The sequence below is a fragment of the Camelus dromedarius genome, chromosome 2 (assembly GCF_036321535.1).
Source record: "Camelus dromedarius isolate mCamDro1 chromosome 2, mCamDro1.pat, whole genome shotgun sequence".
Classification (NCBI taxonomy): Eukaryota; Metazoa; Chordata; class Mammalia; order Artiodactyla; family Camelidae; genus Camelus; species Camelus dromedarius.
Window position 1 is genome coordinate 111,576,974 of NC_087437.1, and position 23,894 is coordinate 111,600,867.

At 51.4% G+C, this 23,894-nt stretch overlaps 1 protein-coding gene across 1 annotated transcript in view; it reads right to left on the reverse strand.

The window, feature by feature from the left end:
• URB1 (URB1 ribosome biogenesis homolog) overlaps positions 1–23,894 on the reverse strand; it is a 62,463-nt gene that overhangs the window by 15,469 nt on the left and 23,100 nt on the right. Inside the window, exons 13-30 of the mRNA XM_031458802.2 lie at positions 23,523–23,639; positions 21,593–21,705; positions 19,629–19,748; positions 18,039–18,155; positions 17,438–17,576; positions 16,470–16,640; positions 15,257–15,450; positions 14,700–14,930; positions 13,859–14,038; positions 11,522–12,374; positions 10,373–10,574; positions 9,526–9,709; positions 7,141–7,199; positions 5,270–5,463; positions 4,150–4,260; positions 3,926–3,989; positions 988–1,159; positions 520–622 (exon numbers count right to left, since the gene is read on the reverse strand). Coding sequence (XP_031314662.2) covers positions 520–622; positions 988–1,159; positions 3,926–3,989; positions 4,150–4,260; positions 5,270–5,463; positions 7,141–7,199; positions 9,526–9,709; positions 10,373–10,574; positions 11,522–12,374; positions 13,859–14,038; positions 14,700–14,930; positions 15,257–15,450; positions 16,470–16,640; positions 17,438–17,576; positions 18,039–18,155; positions 19,629–19,748; positions 21,593–21,705; positions 23,523–23,639 — 3,324 coding nt within the window. The remainder of the gene's footprint in view (positions 1–519; positions 623–987; positions 1,160–3,925; positions 3,990–4,149; positions 4,261–5,269; positions 5,464–7,140; positions 7,200–9,525; positions 9,710–10,372; positions 10,575–11,521; positions 12,375–13,858; positions 14,039–14,699; positions 14,931–15,256; positions 15,451–16,469; positions 16,641–17,437; positions 17,577–18,038; positions 18,156–19,628; positions 19,749–21,592; positions 21,706–23,522; positions 23,640–23,894) is intronic.

Sequence of the window (23,894 nt, forward strand, 5' to 3'; positions counted from 1 at the left end):
GATGACAAAATGCCCCAAACCAACAGATCCCACCAGCATGGGAGTCAGACCCTGGTCTTCACCAGTTGGTACACACAATGCTTTTTCTTCTTTCTGTCTCTCCTCCATCTGTTCACCCGCAAGGACTTCCACCCTCAGGCTAGTAGACACAAAATGCAATTTCAAAAATATACTTAAACCAAGAAAAAGCCAACCTCGGCAGGCTCTCACTGATTCTCAAGGACAAAATCTCTCATTTCTGCTGGTAGATGACCACTATCCAGCAAAAATTCAGAAACAGCTCTTGGCATTAAGGGTTAGGAAAACATCGAAGACATAGGGATGCTCTGGATTTTAAAATTATACATGCCCTTAAAAAAAATTACTGTACGTTCAAAACATGAATTATCACTTTGCTGAAAATCACTGGAATGGAAAAGTGAGAAGGCAGCTGCGTTCCTTCAAGAATTATTTTCACGATCAAGGTCCTAATGTGGTAATTATGGTAATAGTAACCCCCACCCCCAAGGCTGCAATTACCTGGCCGGGTCAATTCACTGAAGAGATGAAGGAGAAAGCAGGGGTCATAAAGGCCATCGAGATCGGCTGTGCTCTTGTCTTTAAATATCAGTTCCTGTGCATCCTGAAATAGCCCAAAACAAACAGAACGTGCAGCTCAACCTCAGAAACGTAATACGTGAATGTTGTAAAAAACAGCGCTTGTACATTAAATGATGTCTTTGGGATTTGCTTTTGGGGGAAGAAGTTATAAATGAAACAAGCGTGGCCAGTGCTGACAACTGCTGAGGTTGGGTGGTGGGGTCCTGTCTCTGCACCTCTGCATATGGTTGGAATTTTACTTCTAAGTTACCAAAGTACAAGAAAAACAGTGCTTGGATTTCACAGCGGCTGACGCGGAGGGTGTAATCGGAGCCCTCGGAGGGGCGGGCAGAATAGCACCCACGGGACGTGATGGCTCCCTCATGGCCTCGCCCCGAGCCCCCGCACCTCACGGGGCAGCAGCCTCCGGGTCTGGGGGAAGTGCAGGATAGTCTTCATCACGCGGTCCCGGTCCAGCAGGCGGAGGATGTCCCCGACGCTCGGCTGCTGCCACAGCGACTTGCCCAGGCTCCGGCACGTCTTGTGATGCTCCACAGCGGCTGGGCCCCAGAGCAGCACCCTAGAGCCGGAGGGGAGAGCAGGCTGGTCACAGGCCCCGCCAGGAGCAGAGGTCATGATGGAGACGACGGCATGACCACTGTCAGCAGCTTTGCTGAGCAGTTAGCACGTGACAGGTACCAAGGGCAGTTCATGTGTTCTGTCATTTAATCCGCCATTTAGGGGGAAGGAGGGGTGATGGAGAGGCTGACAACGATGAGGGTGCGGTGATGGCGCAGAGGATGATGACAGAGCCAACGCTTAAGAAGAGTTTATGATGTACGGACACTAAGCCTTTTAGATGTAATAATTCACTTAATCTGCACAACAATCTCATAAAGTAGGTGCTATTATCATCCCCTTTTTGCAAAACAGGAAAAGAGGCACAGAAAGGATCTGGAAGGTATAGCTCAGCTGGTCAGCTGCCCAGCTGGTAAGCGGCAGAGCAGGAATTCAAATCTGGGGCATCTAGTTCCTGAGTCTGTGCTGGACCACTGTGCCAGAACCCTGGCAGCTCGATGATGCTTTACTGATACAAACCTCTCCCCATTCAACATGTGGCCACGAGCAGATCAGGTCTGCCTGCACGGCCTTGAGCTGTCTCCACCTCCAGAGTCCCCCACGTATACACCACTGCCTTTCACACCACCAGCCCCCAAGGCAGCTGCCTGGAGAGGCCATCTTGCCTTCCTCCTGGGAAATGACACAGGCCTCCCTCCTCCTCCCTACCCCTGTCCCTGCTCTCCGCTCATCGACCTCCCCACCACTGGAGGTGCTCCCAGAAAGCCCAGCTGTGCTGAGGGCCACTTCTCTGCCCCCAGATGTCTATCAGCTCTCTGGCGTCCCCTGGATGGAAACAGGAACATTTCAGGCTGGTACTCAAAATTCTTCCCAACCAACCTGTCTGGCCTTCCCACCACCTTTTCTAGGGAAGACAGGACATACCCATGATTCGGACAAGCTGACCTGCTCACCATTCCCGGGGATGTTCTGACTTCCCCACCTCCCACCTGTCAAGATGCCACTCCCTCCACCCAGTGCCCCCAGGCTCCTCCACCAGCCTCATCTCAGTCAAGTCCCTCCCTGCCCTTCCCGTGTCAACCTAGTCTTGGAGTCTTCCCTGACTCCCAAGGGGACAGCATGCTCCCGTGTGCCCTGGAACAGCTGGGTGACAGCATGTGTGTGAATCAGAAGCCAATTTAAAGAGTCACGTTTAGGACAGTCTGATCCCCTAACAGACAGCGAGACCATGTTTTACTCCTCCTGGTATTCCCACCAGTGCCGGGCACTGGGCCTTGTAAACAGCAGGTACTCAGCAAGCATCTATTGAGTTAACTACTTCTAAACGGAATTCTTTTAAATAGACTCATTTCCATAACAGTCAACAGCCGACACTCAAGTTAGAAAGCGAAGACCCTTCTTTAGGGGGTCTGGTGGCCTTGGCTTCGAACAGGCAGGGAGCGGGACAAGCCCACCCTGCTGGCACAGTCCTGAGCGCCCAGTGGTCCCCGCACAGCCTCTGACTCAGGCCTGTGCCCCCGCCTAACAGTGCGGCTGCGACATCCACCCTGAGTCTGTTCCTGAGCAGCATGGGGTGCCGTGAGCTGCCCGTCCTCTGCTCACACCCTCTTCTCCCGGGAGCTGGGCCCAACCTCACCCTTGTGCGCAAGGGGCCACCTCGTGGGACTTTTGTCTACCCCAAGAGGGCGTTCTGCTGCCGAGGTGGATGGGGAGGACGGTGCACTCTTTGCCGTGAGGGAAACTGCTTCTGTGTCCTCTGCTCTCTCGTGTGCACACAGGGCTGTTTATTCCAGAAAGGGCACAGCGGCCGTGGCACCAGCTCCAAGGCAGCCAAAGGGTGAGGCCATGAGGGGAAGGGAAGGAGAATGTTCATGCATGACCTGGGCACTCTTAAGAGGTAGAAAATGACTTCTTTTAATTGCTTTTGCTATTGTTTTGGGGGGTGGGGAGTGGGTTCTAGTTAATACATCTTTAATCTTTTTTTTTCCCCAAATATTCTACAAGGGAAATTTTTTTTCTCTTCCCAGAAGAGTTCTCTTGAACTATTTTCCTTGGCCCAGAAAGCTACTTCCTGTCTTAGCACACAAAGCGCCTCATAATGCTAGGGTGCTGGTCCCAAAGGGTAAGGAGAAAAGAAACCAGGGCAGCAAAGAGATTCTCAGATGCTGTCTACAGACAGCTTAGCCCCGGCCCTTGCAGAGCTGGGGCAGGGCCCTGGAGAGAGGAATCGCCCGCCCGTGGAGCCCAGGGCTGCGCTCGCCACAGAGGCCAGCAAGCAGCCCTGGAAACCCAGCAGAGACAGAGAAAGGCAGACAAGATGAACACAGAGAGAAAGACACACAGACAGGAAAGAGACAAATCCAGGGACAGACACTGCACACACACACACAGATGGGGAAGAGTGGGTTAACACCCGGTCAGCACTCCTCACCCTTCTCCCATGTCCCCACACAAGTCATTCCCACCTAAAGCAAAGCTTGAAGGAAAGGTTTTCAGAAAAACCCACTAAATGACACCTGAACCAGGAGTAAGTCTGGGGGCATACTGACAACAGACACACACCTGTCCTTCAGTGGCGTGGCCCCGGACCACCAGAGAGCACCCTCAGGTGGGAGGCCAGAGCAGCCCATGCCAGAGCTGGAGTGTGAGCTGAGGGGTCCGCCCCGCACACCCTTCCCTGAGAGACAATCCCGGGTGTGGCGCTCGCTGTGCGGAGTGTGAGCCACAGGCCAATTCTGCCGCTCACACCGCCAGGCCCAACACTCACCTGAAGTCAATGAGGCTGAGGTTGTTCTGCTCATACGCCCGGAGGAGAAGTAAAATCTTCTGGTCTAGAAGTCAGTTGGGAGTCAGTTTAGAAAACCTCTTGGTGGCAGCATCCTATTCCTTATACACATTTGTGGTCCCTCCACCCGGTCCCCACACCGTCCCCGGTCCCACCGCCCAGTCTCCACACCACCAGCTCCCACCACCCGGTCCCCACACCCTCACCCAGGATGCTGAGCGTGGCGCCGTAGGCCCCGAGGAGCACTGCAAAGTGGCTGTTCTTGCAAACAGAGGGGCACATCCTCACCACCACCGACATCAGGTCCACCAGGGCTTCTGGAAGAAAAGCACACTGAAATGCACAACAGTGCGGGGGGTGTGCACGTTCAGAATAAAGGAGGAAGCATTTCAGGGAACGTAAATGCTTGAAATACCCTCTCTGAATGATACTGGTCTTGGGACTGGACTAATACTGGTCTTAATCCCTTCCCTACTTTTTCCTTTTTAAAAATAAACATGTCTTCACAGTCGTCTCTCTTCCTAGGTCTTTGTCAAAACTGCGGTCAGCCTCTTCCAGCCCCCTCCCAAATTTTAAACCAACAAAGAGTTTAAAACCAAAGCATTTCCCCCCACGATTGTGTTGCTAAAATCTAGCATCTCCTCCCGCCTGAAACGGTGAGGCCTTCTTACTTCTACTGCCCGGACCAGGAATGTGGGTCATGGCTCTCTCCAGTTCAGCAGTTTGTTACAGACCAGCTCCGCAGTGATTTCCAACAGTGCAGGGTGTTAATTTTGTTTCTAACAGAGCATGGCTTCAGAAGGCGGGACCCTTCAGACCTCTGATGTCTCCGTGGCCTTCCCCCACCCCTAAGCACAAGCTTATTGAACTAACTAGGGATGTAGCTGAGGCCTGGGCTTTAAAAGAGTCCCCGGCAGTGAACCATCCACAGGGACCTCCGAACACTTCACCCTTGATAAGTTTCACCCACCCCGTTAAGACGTTTCATGTAACTGAACAATTTCTCTCAGGTCAGACCCCGCTCCTACTTTCTCCTAACTTCCAGTTTTAAGACTTGCCCATAATTTGGCAAGAGGACATTAAATATGACGTCTGTGAGCCAGGACAGGCTCTGAAGAGAGGTCCGCACTTGCTGTTTGACCCTAAGTTAGAGGAAACACTTAAATCTGAGCTTTGATTTGACAAAAGTGAAATATTTGAATACCGTTTGTGCAATGCTTCCTTAGCTCTGAAAACATGTGGGTGCTAAGCTTAGGTGCACAGCAAGCTCAATGAAACCAGGAAACAAAATCTAGATCTGAGATGGGAGGTGGGGTAAGGGCTCACCTTTCACGTGGCTGTCTGGGTTTCCCTCTTCACCGGACTCCAGCAGGGTCGGCAGGAACAGCGAGTGCTGGGTAAGCATCGTGTGGACCACCGGAAGCTGGGTGAGCTTTGAGCACATGGAGTTTTCTGGAAGGTATAGGATCTCTATGGCAGCACAGAGGGCCTTTAAAAATGCGTGGTCCTGATACCGGTATCTGGGAGGCAAGAACCCAAGGGGGAAACGGCTTATCATAAAAGATAAAAAACCTTTTTCTCAGCGTTTTATTGAGGAAGACTTCCAACATGCCACCCAGGCGAGGGTTTTACAGTGCACACTTATCCACCCCGCATCCCGACTCCACCCAACACTGCACCTCACCCGCCGCCACCCCCCCATCAGCCACCCCCAGCACAGGGGGCGCTTCGCACAGCAAGGGCTGCATGCAGCCCGCTTCTGTTCTCGACAGTGCAAATGCCACACCAACTTTCCAGCCCTCTGAAGTGCCAGGGGGCAGCATAACAGCCAAGTCTAAATAAAGACAACGCTCACTGCCCCCAGCCCACCCTGCTGGCCAGCCTCCCTCCCTCCTTCCTTTCAGCTACTCAAAGCTCCCATCAAGCAGGGAGGGTACAGCTCAGTGGTAGAGTGCACGCTTAGCACGCACGAGGTCCTGGTTCAATCCCCAGTACCTCCGCTAAAATAAATAAATAAACTTAATTACCACTGCCCCAGAACACAACAGAAAAACCAAAATAAACAAACAAAAAAAATTTGGAAAAAAAAAAGCCACTCCCATCAAATGGTTCAAAAGCTTTCTCATCTTAACTCCCTTCAGAACCCACTGAAGAAATGAAAGCATCCTGCTCTAGGAAACAAGTTTTTAATCACATGCGAACGATGTTAAGAATCACTTAGCAGAGAGCAGACATTCTAGAAACACGCATTAACCAGAGACTGAAAGAAATGCCATCATTTCACGATGGTAATACTTGGTTGCCATTAACCTCTGACCCGCCTTCAGTTATTCGTCTTCTTGAGTATTTTTCTGTCTCAAATGGATGAATAATCAGAGAAACGAATATCAGAGGCACAATGAAATGTTTCATGACTATCTGATTGCCAAAAGGTCTGACTATATCAACTGCTAGTGAGCATGAATTAACAAATGATCTTCCACACTGTGTCACGTGAGCTACAACACCTTGGAGAGTAAACTGAAAACCTGGCATGTGGGCCCGGAGAGACCTGCACCATTCATGGCAGGAGTGGAAGGGCGGGAGGAGGGCGGGAGAAATGGGAGGGGCGGTCCATCAGCAGGGGGCTGGCTAAACCAACTCTGGTACAGTCATCAGACAGCATAAAGGAGTGACTTAGATCTCCAGTATCAACACGGGTAACTCAAAAACATTTGAATGCAAAGCAAAGACCACAAAGTAGCACATCTGTATACAACGTCAAACACACTAAACAATGTTATTTATTGCTTAGAGACATACTAACAAGCACCCAAAGTATGAGAACACACAGGGCCATGACAAAGCTCAGGCTCAGAAAGGTGACGCTTTTGGGCGAAAAGAGGGAAGAGAATTGATTTCGACAAACAGAAAACTGTCAGCATGTATTAAATCTGGGTGCTGATACGATTTTCTGCACAATTCTGCTTTTAAAAAATATTTCATTTTTTAAAGGCTGCCCCCTCATCATTGTTAAAAGCACACACGTATCAATGGGCAGGTATCATTTAACCTCCCCAGTATCAGTGTCTCTAACACAGCAGTGGCACCTGCTCACCACGTCCTTTACACTAGTAACAAGCTACCCCGCCGGCTCTGCACCAGCGAAGGCATTCACCGCCTGCCTGAATCACACCAAGAAAATAAATTCCACTTACTTGAGTCCGGTCTTCACAAATTTCTGCCAAGCCCCAGGATCAACTTCATTAAGTGAATTCTATGAATAAAATGAGAAGTGTATGTGGAATATCCCAATTAGCTTAAAACATACAATTTAAATTAATGTCCCTCAGTAAACATGGAATACAGTTACCTAAGCAATTCACAAAAACACGTGGTGGTTTCTTTGATTTTTTAAATTGTTTTATTTCCACTAATAGCTCTGTCATTTTGTTAGCACACCTACGATCCTCAAATGACCAAAAGAGAAGTTCCAAATTGTCCTGTAACTTTCTTTGTTGCCCACCATTTTGAGCAACACTGACTGATTTACAACACACACATGTGCAGCCACACATGACTGTTTAAATTCACAAGAGCATGTCTACCCAGGGCAAGACCACCGCACCACCAACAGGGCCGACAGAGGTCCACAGCCTCTGATGAGGAGAGAATCTCCAAACACAGGATACGTTACATCAGAAGAGGGGCTGCTCTGGAGGGAAGGGGTGACAAGGAAAAAGCATGAGAGAACTTCCTGGGATGATGAAAATCTTCCTGGACAGGGGTGTGGGCACAGGGGTATTCATCAACACGAAACTATACACTCAAGACCCTGCACTTCACAAGATGAAAATTACACCTTAGTTGAAGAAAAGGGCTGCTGGGATGCTGGCAGTGGGGAGGCTATGCACGGATGGGGGCCGGGGGCCTATGTGAGCTTGGGACTTTCTGCTCAATTCTGCCATGAACCCAAACCTGCTCTAAAAACTGACTGTTAAAAAGGAGGGAAAAGAAGCGAGAGAGAGAGAGAGAAAGAAAAAAGAAAAGTGGGGTAAGGAGGGAGGCAGGCCCTGAGAACACAAATGCCTAGCACAGCACAGCCTTCGCCCCAGCCCTCAAGCCCGCCGGCCGGGCCCGGCACCGCTCGTCCACAGCGCGGCTTCCCCACATCTCGGGGCTGTCCCTCCTTTTCCCTGGTCCTGGCGCGTTGGGTGCCTACAGGCCTGAAATTCACAAACCTGTAACACAACAAATTCAGTCTGAAATACTGGTTATAAAGTCTCTAAACACAACTACGTGGGCACTACAACTGACCTAGAACCCAAATGTATTTGTCGCACGTTTATTAACTTGTACCTGGGGTCCTTTTCCTCAGGATTCCCTTTTAAGTCTTGGGTTCAGTGTTTCTTTACATACAAGTCACAGACTCTATGACTCTTAACACAATTTTACACCGTGCATTGAGGAAAAACTCGCACTCTAGCCTTCAAGAGGTTCGTTATTTCCATGAAAAAATACAACATTAAAAAAAAAAGGATGCGTCAGGCATAAAGGGGAGAAGGAAGGAGCGGGTCACCCAGCAAGGGCACCCACCCCTGCACCAGCGTCACCCAGCTGCTCCAGAGGAGAGCGAGCAGATGGGGGAGAGAAACACACACACACACGCCCCTTTTTATATGCAGTTGCATATTTAACTTGGTCATTAATTCATAAACACATGAGTATTTTGTACATAAAAAAAAAAGGATGCATCAATAAAAGGGAATAAAGGCCAAAAACAGCTAATAATTTCCGAATTCTATGAAAACACTAAACTCACAGAGCCAGGAAGCTCACTGAACCCAAAGCACGGGAAACCTTAAGAAAGCCACCCTGAGGCACATCACAGTCCAACTGTTCTAAGCAATGTAAAGAAAAACAGCCCTGGAAGCAGCCAGAGAAAAAAGACGTGATGTACAGAGAAACAGGTAAGAACGAGAGATTTCTATCAGAAACAATGTGCCCCAGGAGACAGTAAAGCAATGTCTTTAAGGTCCCGAAAGAAAACCACCACTGTTAACCTGGAATTTTACACCCAGTGAAACTCTTCTTAACTTATTCTGAGGCCAGTATAACCTGGTCCTAAAGCCAGACTAGGACATTTCAAGAATATAAAATTATAAACTCATATCCCTCATGCACACAGACACAAAAATTCTTAATAAAACATCAGCATATCAAATCCAACAATATATAAAGATGATAATATATCAAGACCACATAGGTTTAACCAGGGAAAGCAAGGGTGGTTTGACATTCAAAGATCGATTAATATAATTCACCTCATTAACAGTCTGAACAAAACCAAAACTCTACAACCATCTCAGGAGAGGCAACAAAAGGCGTCCTGACAAATTCCTACATCTGTCCCTGGTAACGATGGCCTGTCAGTTCAGAGTTCGCCCTCCACCTGCGGCTCCGCCTCCTGGACACAGCCCCTCCCACTGGCCGCCAGGTCCAAGTCATGCCACCTGGCTTGGAATGTACCTGTAAACCTCGGTTTTTCTAGCACACTCTTCCCCTTAAAAATCCAACTAGGGCCTCTGATAAGAGACACCTACCAATAGCTCGTTTAATCTCAGCAGCATCTGCTTCTCTTGGTCCTGGGTGCCGTCGTCTTGCTGGCCGCCACCGAAGGCCTCGACCAGCCACTGCACACAGGCCTCCAGCAGAGTCTTTTTCCAGGCACACAGCTCTTCTGCTGACTCTTCCAGGACGGCTGAGATGGAGTCGGCCACCATCCAACTGTAGCAGAAGACAGCAGTCACAGTTAGAGGCAGGCATGGCCTCAACCCCTCTAGCTTGAAATATAACCCAGCATTGCAATGGGCCACATAAGACAGGTGCCCTGAGTCCTGGTACCGACGCTACCCAAGCACAGAAATCACAGGCCTCCTCTGCCTTTTCCTCAAACATCAAAGATGTACCAGAATTTTTACGACTAGGGGAAACACGATCAGCACACCAGAAAAAGGATACAACTTGGTCTAAATCAGGCAATCACAACCTCGGCCCTACTGACATTTGGAGCCAAATGATTCTTTCTTGAGGGGGACAAGGGCTGTCCTCCGCATTACAGGATATTTAGACGCACCCTGGCCTCTACCCTCTAGAAGCCAGAAGCAACACCCTCCCCCTACGTCCAAATCATGACAAAAAATTTCAGACATTGCCAACTGTCCCCTGGAGTGGGCAAAATCACCCCTGGTTGAGAATCACGGCTCTAAGGGAATTGGAGCCATCCACCTGCGGAGATGAACTCACTCTAGCCAGGATGCTGGAAGAGTTCTTACAGAACTGTTCTCACCAACTAAGGCAACAGCAACACTGCAATTTTCACTGCTTTATAAACACGACAGGGGGAAGTGACTCTGAGATGGGAAAGCCAGACCATCGAAGCCTTCATACCTCTTGTGACTGCCTGGAGCCCGAAGCAAGCTGGGCAAATGGTCCATGAGAACACGGAGGTCCTTGGCTCTTGCAAATGGGACCAGCTGGGCCAGGATCTCCTGATGCAGCCCAGACTCTGGGGGCCCATCAGCACTCAGCAGCCTGGTCTGCAGCTGCCGCCACAGGGCCTTCCTCAAGACAGGAATGACAGCAGAGGACACTGGGGCGGAGACAAACAGGAGGGGAAGTCCATCACTGCGGAGCGCTAGAACCCGCTCATGTGAGCTGGTGGCTGGATTTCAGGGGTCTTGTCACGTGGGTGATGTCACACTAGTAGCTTGAAATTGGCCATGACAGGCGTAATAACACCATGGAAATTGGTAAATGCTACAAATCTTTCTCCCCTAAGAGCCAGGTCTTAGAACATTCACCAGCACGCCACTGATACCTCTCGTCACTCAACCCTGACAGGGACGGTTCGACCCAGTGGGCCCCTAGCTCAAGGTCATGACCAGACGGTGAGCCTTCTAGTCCTGAGCTCACTTGGGAACAGGAGGGGGCACCGAGAACAACCCACTGGAAGGCTTGCTTCTGTGGGGGCTCTTATTTTTTAAAATTTAACATCTGTCATCCATGCAAAGCTAGGCCGCACAGAGACAAAGCAGTGAGTGAGAACTCATTCATACACAAGACAATTCAAGTTCAAGGTGATCACAAAGTGCCTCCGATCTGAAACCTGACTGGTAGGGAGAGAAGAGAGCATGGCCCAGGCTGCCTTGGCTCAGCACCACCTCACCACCGCTTCAAAGGACCGTCACCCAATGACTCCTCAACCTGACGAGACCCAGCCCCGGGCGGCTCCCTCCTTGGCCCCCAGTGGCTGCAGCTACTGCCCCCTCATCTCCTGCCCCCCACCCACCCCAGCTCCCTGTGGGTAACTCCAAGTAGACAGCAGCACGGGGCAACACCTCAGGCCAGAGGGTCAGGAGTCTGGGGTCTGGGGAAGGATGTTGAAATTTCCCCATCCTTCCCCACCTCCAGAGCCGAGTCAGACACCAGAGGGGAAACAGAACAAAAGCACGGTGAGGAACGTGAGGTTCCCGGGCTTAAGACTGGACCCGTGCTCTCACGTCCCCCGGCTGCCCGCCCGGCCATCCCTTCCCATACCTCCTGCGGGGCGCGTGAAGGGTCCCCGAGCCCGGCACTGGAGGTACACGTTGACGACGGGGAGGAGGTCATCCGGGGCCTCCCGCAGGCAGCGCCCCACACCGGGCTGCCCGCACCAGCGCTCAAACCGCAGCAGGTGGGTGCAGCTCCGCTGCAGGAGCAGGGCCGCCGTGCCCAGGGCCGCCTGCGTCCGCCGGGCCAGGCAGTAGTCCAGCAGGTCGACTCCAACCACAGAGGCCAGCATGGGCTCTCTCTGCAGTGCGTGGAGGAGCACGGCGTCCAGCTCGTCCACGGCCAGCGTGGGAAGCAGGGCCCCTAGGCCCCTCACGTACTCGGAGGCCCAGAGGAGCTCGCTGCTCTGCAGCTGATCCCGGGGGCTGCTGGTCAACAGCTGGACCAGCGCCCTCCCAAGAGTGCTCAGCCGTCTCTCCTTGGGGGACTTGGCAGGTCGCTGGGCCACCAGGTGGGCCACCGGCAGGCTCAGCAGGGCCAGGGTGACCTCCCGGAGCTGGGCACCCTCCATGTACGGATGCAGCCCCTGCAGGGCTTCAAGCTGAGGAAGGGTCTTTGGCGTCATTGAGGCTGAGCCCGCCCTCCGGTTTCGCAGCTCTCTGAGGACGCTCTGGGTGATGGCTTCCGAGTACCTGGCCAGGAGGCCCAGCTGACCAATGCCCTGGAGGATTGGGGCACTGGCCACCAGCAGCTGAAGGACTCCTCTGCTGAGATGGGCTGCCAGGAGCTTCACGAGGATGGGGCTGAGGGTGTGCGGAGGGAGGGCCTGCCGCTCCAGGGCCAGGTACCAGCCCTCCAGTGTGGGATGTCTGAGGATGGCCCCGAGCACCTCCTCCAGAGTCTGAAACACAGTGACAAAGCCCGGACTTCACCCACGGCCCCAGCCAGCTAAGAGCAGGCAGCGGCAGGACGAAGAGCAGAAGACAACTTTCCTAAGCCGGTGCATCCTCAAGCCCATGTTTCCATGCCTCTCTTAGGGGTGCACGAGGCACCCGAGCCCAGTCAGAGCCGTTACCCAACTGTAATGCACCTCCTCCCCTGGATGACCACAAGGGCTGAACTGTGACTTGGTCAGTGCCCCACCCAGACCAGCAGGTATCTGATAAATGGAGCCCAAATGAATTTGCTGTGCAGCAAAACTGCTCTCCACCATCACTCATTCAAGGCTCCAGCCATGCAGAAACACCAACATGGGATTAAGATCAGTCATCTCCTGGTTTCTCCCCAGCAGGCCTACCAGCCTAAATAGATCTGGTGGAGGGTTGTGGGTATCACCTGGCAACTTGGACAGGGCGGCCTCGGCTTAGGAGACCCCGTGGCTGGGGAAGACGGGTAGGAGTTAAACTGCTATGAATGCCCACTATCCAGAACTGAAGCTCATCCTGCATCCACTTTCAGAAGAAGACTGGGCTGCGAGCGACCCCCACCGAGTGACCCCCACCGAGTGACCCTCCCCAGGAACTAGCTCTGACCCTGAGACTAGTTTAAACCACTGAGCAGAAAAGGGCTGAGAGCCCTTGCTGGATCAGAACGACTTGATGCAGCCTCACTGAACATGACACCTAGCCCACGAGGTCACCCCAGCTCCAGGGATGGGAATAACCATCCTTTCCTCGTTTACTCTCGAGGGAAGGAAAGAGAAGCATATCACACTTTCCAATTGAGCTTCGTCAAATAAAAACAGAAAAGCGCACATTAGGAGCACGCTGACAGACGACGTTAAGGTGGTCCTGCCCCAGCAACACCCCCGGAGCCCCCATGGAGATCAAAGGAGGGAGGCGTGCACTGCACTGTGAAATGCGGGGCATGCCTGCCTCCTGGACCCAGTACAACAGGTCAGATGGCAAGTGGTGGGAAAGGTTCGGCCTGGCCCCAACTGAAGAGCCTGCCTCACAAGACTAACAGCAGAGAGGAGGGCTCACGCCTCTCCGCGCAGTGCACTCACTGTGTGTGTTTACAACCGAGGGCCCCATCCACTGCCCGGCCTTTACTCCACTCAGGCTGCAACTCTTTAAAAGGAAAACACGCAGGCCGAGTTCTCGAGATGCTCACAGTACACAGTGGGAGGGAGAAGTGCTCGCAGGAGGGCAAGTGTGAGCGGAGAGAAGTGCCTGCAAATACGGATGCCCAAAGGCAACCGTGCTTATCTCGGGGTGGGGAGTCACAGGTGGTTTTCAGTGTCTCCTCTAGAGTTCTCTGCATCTCCCTATTTTCCTGCAACGAACATGCATTTGTTTTTAACCAGGATGGAGGGAAAGCCTGTGTCTGTGACCTTGCAGGAAAAGGCCACCAGGAAGGAGACCTGGAGAAGAAGGGTGGCCCTACCTTGTCATTGGCCAACTCCAGCAAGGCCATGGACTCCATGTCCAAAAAGAGGTCGGACTCGGCCTGGGCCGCCTGGCACTTCTGCTGGTTCTGGGCGTCCAGCTGCTCACAGTGGACAACCAGGCGCCTGAGGAGATCCAGGAGGAACTGCAGCAGGGGAGGCCCTGTGCTTTTGCCCAGCTGTGAGGACGAGACGGAAGAGCTGACAGTCACCAGAACAGTGATAGCAGGTTCCTCGGGGCCAGAAGGTGCCAGAAACGAGAATCAAGGAGGGAGATAGGCTGAAGTGGCCACTCCCCATAAATGCCAACAACCTCAAAGTCATTTCTTAATAAGACATGTCCTCTTGATGAAACACACAGGTGTATTTTGACCAAAATGAGGAAAAGGGAAAAAGGCCCACCTGAAGACCTAAACTAAAATTCTGTAAACCACACCAGGGACAGAAGACTCAGCAATGAACTTCTGAATTAAAACTTGCAGGAGAGAGGGGAAGGGCCCCATCCTGACTCGGCTGCCCCAGTGACAGAGTTCGGCCGCACCTGACTCCCAGTCTGAGGTCCGCCGGGTCTGCACCTAAGGCCTGGAGAAAGCAGGTGCACAGCCTGCTTCTGCTTCAGGAAGGAAGGGCGCTGGACCAGCAGAGTGGCCAAGCCCCTACACTGCAGGCCTGCCCGGGGACCCACGCAGCAGGCCACCGCCCTCCCCACATGTGGAACAAATGGGGTGACAATGGGGTCCCTGGACTCCATCAACACCGCCGCTTGCAAGAGGCCATGTTCTCTGTAGGCAGGGACAGGGGAGCACGTGGGGGCCGCAGGGGAGCGGGGGCAGCGCTGACCTGGCCGAAGTTCTCCACGGTGCTCCCGACGTAGAGCAGTAGGTGTTTGGCCGAGCGCAGGGCCTGGTGCATTGGGAGGCGCAGGAGGGCGGCCTGCAGCTGCGCCTGAACCACCTCGTCCAGGAGCTGGAGCGGGCCCGATTCCTCACCCATGTAGGCCGCCTGCAGCAGGGCGGCAAAGGAGGGGTCCGGGGGGCCTGGCGGGGCAGGGCTGCCAGACGTCTGCAGCGGCTGGGGGAGACAGCAGAGGCCGAGAAGAGGAAAAACAGATCAGCAGAGAGGGCAAAGGGGCCCAGTGCACTGAAACAGGGACGGGCGACACACAGAGGCCTAGTTCACAGAAACCTCCTACTGATGCTGAAAAATATGTGACCCTGCGGCATTTTATTCAAGTCCCAACATTTTCAGTGACACACATTTTCCTAGTGTGTGTTCACGTGAGGGCACTGAATCGGGGAGGTTTCCACACACCGCTGCAGCCCGCAGGGAGAGACCTCTGGGTTTTCCAGGGAAAGAAAGGCCTGGTTTTCCCAGAAGCGGTGGCTGCCCCAGCTCACCAAGGCCTCTCGGGCCGGCTCTGGGATCCAGCGGCTGTAATATCGGCTGAACCAGGACAGCTGGCGGCAGCAAGGTGGGACTGGAGGCTCCAATCTGTCGTAAGACTGAAGCAGAAGACACAGAGCCAGCGGGTCTCTCTGGGTGTGGAGGAGATCCGTCAGCACCCCCGTCAGATACGCCACGATGCTGTCTCCTGCAGGGGAGGGAGGCATGGCGGGGAGATGCTTGCTGGGACCGCCCTTCTGTGATCCATCAGTAACAACTCCCACATACATTCCAGACCCAGAAAAACCCCCAACAACTAACTCCACAAGGGATCACATAACCACACCGAAAGGCAGGTCTGACCACTGTAGACCATACCAGGCTTCATTTTATTAAACATACAGCACACAGTCAGACTTCAGATGCTGAGGCCCATAAGTAGAGACCCAGGTATAGAAGAGGTGAGGCCAAAGCCACCCAGGACTGCAACCTGCTTAGTGCCAACCAATCTATTTCCTCTTCCTTGGAACACAAGCAGTCACGCTGGGACCACAGGACTGGTTTAGCAACTCCCAGGCCCGGACAGAACACCCTGCTTGACTGTCCACTATCAACCCTTCCACAGTGACCCTCGAGCCATATGTTGAGATGGCACAGCTACAAGACACGAGCAGCCTGGATCTCTGAGCTACCTTCTGGAGGACAGCCACCCAGGAGAGCAACCTAACCTGTCCGGAACTCCGACAAGATCAAGAAAGAGACCTTTACTTATTAAACCCCCAATGTTTTGGGGCTTATCTGTTACTGCAGCAAAGCCTGAGCAATCCTGACTAATTACACCACTGTGATCTGTGAGTGCTTCCTTGGGTCTGCGTTGCTTGGATACCCAGTAAGGATGAAGGACTCATACCTTAGCATTAAGACATCAAGAATAAATACTGAAGAGAAAACATCAGTGTTACAGCAGGTATCTGTGCAGCCACGCAAACACAGTATTTCAGACTCATCTGTCAAATGACCCACTTCCCAACAGCCTGGCCTGCCTCTAGATTCCTACCCCTAAACACTTAGTTCCACCAGCTGTGTAGCCATCACTTGGGTGAGTCTGAACCCTTGATACCTTGGTTTTCCAGCAATTATTTCCAGAGCCCCTGGAATCCCACCTCCTACCCCACAGAGACCCTGCTGGCCTGATGCACCCAGCACATCCTGACTGAACACAGGTACCTGCTTCATTTTCTGTCCCCAGGAGCAACTTATTCCTGGCCTCCAGGGCTGCAGGGACCACAGCACTGAACGGGAACGTGAGCAGGATCATGTCTTCACTCAGTGAGAATCCAATTTCCTCGTCCAAGCCTTCGCTGCCCTCCACCAGGACGTCCACCATGTCGAGAACATCTGAGACAGAAAGGGGGGATCCAGCCAAGGAAAAAGCTGCCCAGGGACCCCCATGAGCAAGAAGGACCCCCAGAGAAGGATGAGCAAGAAGGAACCCCAGGAAAGGATGAGCAAGAGAATACTTGTCCAAAGAGGAAAAAATAAAAGCTAAACTTCCCTTGGGGGAAAATGCTTAATGTAATGTTTGATTCTAAACAGATAAGAGCATGGCCTATAAAATCATATTCTTTGCCAAACAAAATGCAGGTTTATCCAGTTCAGGTGATAACAGGCTGAAGTTTCCTCAGATGACACTGAGAAGCCCAGGAACTTTAACCTGGATATTCAAGGGAATGAGCCAAAATCTGAGAAGCAGAAGAGCATAAGGGTTAATGTGCAGACTAGGACCAGAGCGTCTGGAGTCAAATCCTGACTTCACTACATACTAGCTGTGTGAGGTTGAGCAGATTGCTTAACCTCTCTGTGCCTCAGCTGCCTTGTTGACATATAAAATGAGGACATACCCCCCACTTAGGGTTGTTTATGAGGTCACATGAGTTAAGATTTGTAGGGCTTAGACCAGCACCCAGAGCAAGGTCAAACACTAGACAAATAAAAACCCAGCCAACAAGCCCAGCACACACTTCCTGTTACATAAACAAATAAGGTTTTCGTTTCCAGGGGAAGCTGATCTCTGACACAAAGAAATGGGATGTCTGCACTCTGCACAAGGCTTCAGCGTGATTCTTGTTTTGTCTCTAATATGCCACCTTGGCTGGCTCTTCAGAAGCCAAGGAGGGGCAGGGAGTGGCACCCACCGTCAATGTGGGAGACGGGAATGCTGACATCATCGGCGTCCTGCTTCGTCATGGTGGCCTGCAGGGTGCTGGCTTCCTGCACAAAGTCGGAAGCCTTGTCTGTGTATGAATAGGGATTCGCCACCAGCGTCAGGAGAACCTGAGCATTAAAGAGCCAAGTGGGAAATACTTGGATAGTTGCACGTGAAATGAAAAATGCCCTACAATGTCACTGGTAAAATAAAGGGAAGAGCTAAAATCTTAACAGGCCTGCATAAGTACAATACTTCTTCTGCAAAGTCTTTTTTTTTTAACGTTTTGTCGTAGAATTTATAAAAATACCTTTTTCATTTAAACCACTGCTTTTAATTCCACTTTTAGCATATCACTATTCCTGCCTGCAAAGACAAATTCCCAAAAGGGAATTAAACAGCACACAGTAATATATTCCCATTTTACAGATTCTAAAACTAAGTAGGTTCTGACATCTCAGCAAAAATTAGGAAGTGAGCCAGAAAGAGAGGCCTTTTGGCTCCGGTGCATGAAAAATGCCTTAGTTATACTGCGGATCACTTAGTACGCTGTCCTGAACGTGCTCCTTTATAGGGAAATACGCGCTTACACGTTCCAAAAATTGAATCACGGCTTCTTTTCTCTCCTCTGCGGTGTCATCTAAGTGCTCCAGCCACAGCTCCAGCTCCTTCCAGGTGTGTTCAAACACCCCCGTGTCCCGCAGGATCTGTCGGGAGGCAGACACCGGTGAAAAGTGAGTGTGGAACCTGCCTTCTGGGGGAGCCGCAGCACAACGCAGAGACCCCAGGGGCTCAGAGGGGCGCGAAGTTCCAACCAATTTTAAAGCTCGGCTTCAAAACCACACTGCCATGGCCGAGAACACAAGGAAAAGCGGTCACTCGGGGCTCGATCAAGGAGAACAGAATCCCTTGTTCTGCAGCCGCTGATCCCTTTCCTTCCACTTCCCTAAATAATAAAAAGGGAAAGAATCCAGCTGCTGCTTAGAAGTCTGATTTCCACAAAGACCCAGGTAAATGTGCATGACTCACTCCTCATAGCTACTCAATCCCCGGCCAGTGTGAAAGTGTCTGAGACAGGGAACAGGTCACGTTGCACCATCTCAACGTGGCCCCTCAGGACTCCAGCCTCGGGCAAGAAGCACCGCCATCTCTAGAGGAACAGGACTTGTTACGAGGCTGGACCTGCACTGGCAGGGGTGGTTAAGTGACACCCCCAAATGGCCTGATGACAGAACTCGGGGTCCAAGCAGCCCCATGGCATGAGCCCCGCACCGAGCGCACCGAGGGGAAGCCGACCGTGCCACTCCACCCCCATGTAGCACGTGACCACGAAGCCCGGCTGGGGTCAAGTTCACACCCACAACCTGTAAGGAAACGGCAACTCAGAGAGGTCAAGACCGAGACGTTCACATCCTCCACACAGGTCAGGTGAGGCTAAAGGGTAGCAAGATTATCAGCACCTCAAAGAGAGGTAAAATGTCTGCACCTTAAAACCGGTGAATGTGATTTCTGCAGCATCCCCAAGGTGCCTGCTGCACAGCAGACCAAGGAACTGGATTTCCTGCTGCTGCAGCAAGAACTGACGCAGCCCTGGAACGAGTTCAAGAGCAAGAAGGAAGCGAAGCCAACAGTCAAGGTCCTCGTTCCCTCCTGCTGACTTCAGTGGCACCCGTGCGGTGGGTGATGGGCAAGGTCAAGAGGCCGACGCCTGGAGAAGGCTGAGTCTGGGGCCGAGGGAAGGGGCGCCGCCTATCAGAACAGCTCCCCGAGGGCCGAAATCTGCTTACTGAGCCCCGAATGCGCCAGGCGTGGCCTACTACTTGATCACGTGTAATCTCCTCTGTAATCCTGCGGCTTTATTGTTCCCACTGACCACGAGAAAACTAAACTCAGAGAGGCCAAGCAACTTGTTCAGTGCCACCCAGAAGTGGCAGAACCAGGACTCAAACTTAGGGACAGGACTTCAACGGGCATGCTTTTCCCATTTCACCAGGCTGCCTCTGGGAACACAGCCAGGTTAAGACAGAAAAAGTAATAATTACCATAAAACCTTCTATTTTTAAATTGTAACAGTCCTAATCCATCCCTGAATTCAACAACTGGTGACTGACTAAGCACCCACTATAAGGAAGACTGTGCCAAACGCTTCTCAGAACAAGGAACTGGAAGAAAGTGCTCACCTTCACGATCAGGAGTTTGGTCGATGACTTGAGTTGTGAATGGCTACTGGTCACAAACATTTTCATCAGTAAGTAAAACACGGATCGTTTTCCTCCAATAATTTCTGCATCTGGGCCTTCCTGGAGTTTGAATGATAGGATATTTATTATAAATGTAACAGAGGCCGTTGTTTGGTGAGCAAACAGGTCCTGCAGGCCCGGTATCCTTCCCAGCCTCCTGTCTCATCTCATTTTAACCACAACTCAGCAAGGCTGCCAGGATTTTACTGAGGAACCCCAGAAGTTAGGGAGCCCACCCAGCACCCCGACAGCAGCTGGAGTGATAACAGAGTACCAGCAGGAAGCACAGGCCTCCTCAGGTGCTTCTCACACATTTTCTCTATCTTCCCAACCAGCCTGAGGGGGGCGCTGTTACCCCATTTCACACGTGTGGACGCTGAGGCACAAGGAGGCAACAGGCTGTTCAACAGCTGAGGTGGGACTCAAGCCGCAGGAGTCCTGGTGCAGACGGGGCCAGGCTGGTGGCTGTGGGGAAACAGACCACCCCAGGGTGGCCTGACTCCGTCAAACACAGCACTCGCCACATTTCAGCAGGAGGCCGCTGCTGATATAATCAGTCCCTTATACGTAATTAAGCCTCTTAACAAAGGCTTCTGGGCTTAGAATGTGTGAAGCTCCAGATTCCCAGCCCAGACCCCGCTGTGTCTGTGTCTCCCCAAAGCCCTGACCCCAACATGTGAAGGGCTGGCGTTCACAAAGCCAGCAGACCCATCTTATAAGCAGAAGGTGAGACAAGGGGTATCAATTAATATTTTAACAGCAGTTCTTTCAAAGTAAGAGGCCTCTGTTCATTCTCCAACCAAATCATCAAGGTCCCAATGGCTCAGTTCAGCTGGAGTGACACACCAAACACCTCAGACTCGTCATCTCTCTGGGATCCTGGGAGCGACCTCACGGGATATGTAAAGGGTGAGAGCAGGGCCCTGGGTAACACAGCCTGGGTCCAATCCTGGACCCTCCACTTGTGGCTGGGACCCTGCAGACGCCTTCTAACCACTCTCCCCTCCAGCTGTCTCACCCTTACGTGTTGGTAAATGAGATGGCACTTAGCACACTTGTGTTAAACCTGGTGCGCAGTTAAGTTCTTGATGAGAATTATCTGCAACTACGATGTAGGTGAACCTTAGAGGGAGGACTCACGTGGCACACAGATCCCAGTGCCACAGCATGCTTGTATGTTTCTGGAAACACCACCTGCAAAAGTGCCAACGTACATCTCCACACTGCTGGTTTCATACAAGATCTCACATATGCTTCAAGTCATGAAAATAAGCCATCTGAGCTACGGAGAAACACGCTTAGACAACATGGTTTTGCCTGGTCATTTTCCCTCTTTGGACAGAAGTAATGTGGCATCCTGTGTTTAAATACACAGGTAAATACTTGTCTCATCATGAGTTCCCTTTATGATTAAGCATTATGTTCTCCAGAAAGTCCTAGAAGACATTATCAGAAACATAGAAAACGATGCCAGCAACTTTAACTAATTTTTCCACCAGCCTTGACCCTCTCCTGGGTTGATGTCTATTCCCCTCTCTGTCTTAAATTCTCCAAGGATGAGGACAAAGAAAAAGGAATGTAGTTTGTTTATTTTCAAAAAGGTTGAAAAAGGATAAGAATAACTTAAAATAATCAAGATTAAAAAAAAATTAAAACCCCCAATAACCAGCAATAATGTATTTTCAGTAGGGACAGTTAAGTACCATACTTTGCAAAAGCAAAGAGATTCCTGGCTCATAAATCAGGACCTGGCCTCTGCTCTAAAGGCTCCTCTCTAAAAGGAGAACTGTTAATGTCTTCCTTCATAACTGTCAGGGTTCTAATCCAGTTAGGAACTCCCGGGCCCAGAAGCTGACAAGCCAGCAGGGTGGTTAATGACAGAAGGCGGCATCTCGGCCTCCTACCTGTGCCTTTAGCCACAGAAACTTGCTGGCAGGCAGTTCCAGGGCCACCTTCAGAATGTGGTGCTGCAGGATTGGAGGCACCTCCTCTCGAAGGCCCTCCTCTGAGATGACCCCTGGGGGCAAGAAAGAGGAAAACAGATAAGAAGTTACGAGGAGGCAGCCCAGCTACTGCTGCCCCTGCCACAAGGTCTGAACAAGAAACTGTCTGTGGAAATAGGCAGGAAGGACACGGAGTTCAGTCCACCCTTGACCTGTGGTCCCTGGTCACGAGCTGTGCCCGCTCTTCTGCCCACCCATCTTACCCGACACATCCTCCCCTCCCAAGATCTGTCCAAATCCTTCAACAGAGAGCTGGGATTGCACTTGCCCAAGGAAGCCTGGCCTGCACTCGGCCCACCCTGACCCCTCACCACATGCTGCCCTCCAGGTACCGCCCCTCATTACTGTTGTCCCCGGGAGGGGGTGCAGACCTTGTTCCCAGACTGCAGGCACTTGGTGGGCGGCTGTGGCCACCCAAGCCCAAGACTGGGTCCTTAGCCTCTGGCCTGATTTCCAGGCTTCTCCTTTGCTTGGGAAGGACACAGAACTAAATATTAAATGGCCACATTCTAGTAGATTTCATATTCTCAGAGCAAGAGAACTTTTTGCCTCCAAACAATCAAAAAGTTAATTATATCTTTTGAATAGGATTATTTCAATGGCTTACATAAGTCCCAAGAATGATATTTCTGCAAGTCTTCCTCCGTAGGCCCAATTATAAAGTCAATTTTATTAGACAAATTTTTCCATCAAGGAAACATGGCCAGACAAGCATAATGTTACTTTTACAAGATGTGGTTTGCACTTGACTCACTGGGTGAAATATGAGCAACTACGTCAGAAGAGCCTCTGTGTGAACACGACATCCTTCCAAGAGCCTCTCACTCTGCACCCCTCTGCACCCTCCTCCTTTAAAAAGAGGCTTTAGCATTTATGTCACAAAATCTTATTTGTTGATCCCCTATGGCAGGCAACTCAGCTGGCTGGCTTCTCCCTTCTCTCCTCATGCTGTTCAGTGATCATCAGATTACTTCCTTAAGGAAGACAGGCTACTTAATGCTGGGAAACAAGCTGCTGGAAAACAAGCAACTAGAAAATAAGACACACCTAAATTTCCATGAGCCTAAAATATTACATTCACACTTACTTGCTCAAAATGCACATGCTTGCTTTGTTTTAACGTTTTACGCAGTAGATGACCTATAACATGTATTATGCTAAAGAAAATATGTAAGGAGAAATCCTGAGATTGACCATAAGGGCATGAAGGAGGGCAGATATTTCCTTAGGGTAAAACAATGGAAGGTCCTGGAAAGCCAGATCATCCATTAACAGAACTTTGTTCTGGCATGAAAGCATGCTGTTTAACCGGAGGGAAGTATCTATCTCAAGATGTACCGGAGGCAGTAACAGGAATAGACAGAAATTTCGCATACCCCGAGGAGGGTGATTGTTCCTGGAAGGGATGAGCCTGAAATTAATCAGTTAACCAGCAAGCAGAACTTAGTGCTTATGGCGTGGAATTTCTAAAGCCCCACCTCTTTGATCGCATTTTTTTCTGAGCTGTACCCTCCTAATAAATATGATGTCGACCAGGCTTTCGGGACACTTGATCCATGAGATCTTGAGTCCCCTGGTCCCATCTTGGCTCTTCACTTTGTCTCTTTGTTTCTTAAGTCTTGCGTCGCCCGTCCTCAGATATGGTCCTGAACTGCGCTGGACGCAGCAACTTAAGAACATCAGTCTGCTAGCGGGTCACACACGTCAGACAAACTGCCCGTCTGCCTTCCCAGTCCTTGGCTCCAGGGACTCTGCTCTGGTTTCCCCGCGTTTCCCTCACCCCCACTGTCGGGAACGGCAGAGGGGCGCCCACCAAACCCTGGAGTTGCACCTTTCAGGAGCTTGCTGAAGTCAAAGTTATACTGCATGACCACATGCGGGACCACCTTCTGGTAGAGGCAGATGACCTGGAGCAGGACAGCTTTCAGAAGGATGGTTTCGGCATCATCTGAACCAAAATAAAACTGCCGGAATTAGGAAACATGCGTTTTCTTTGCCACAATCAGCAATCAGTGGCAGCTGAGCCACCCATGACCCACCAGAGTCAGCTGCGTGCCGGACACTGGGGCTGCAGGCCGATCTCCACGGGACTACAGTTAAGGAGTTGACGTGGTGAAAAAGTCAAGACTGTTCAAACAGGCTGGGTTTAACTCCCCATTTCACTGCTGTGACCTTGGACAGGTTAAAGCTACTCTGTCTCTCT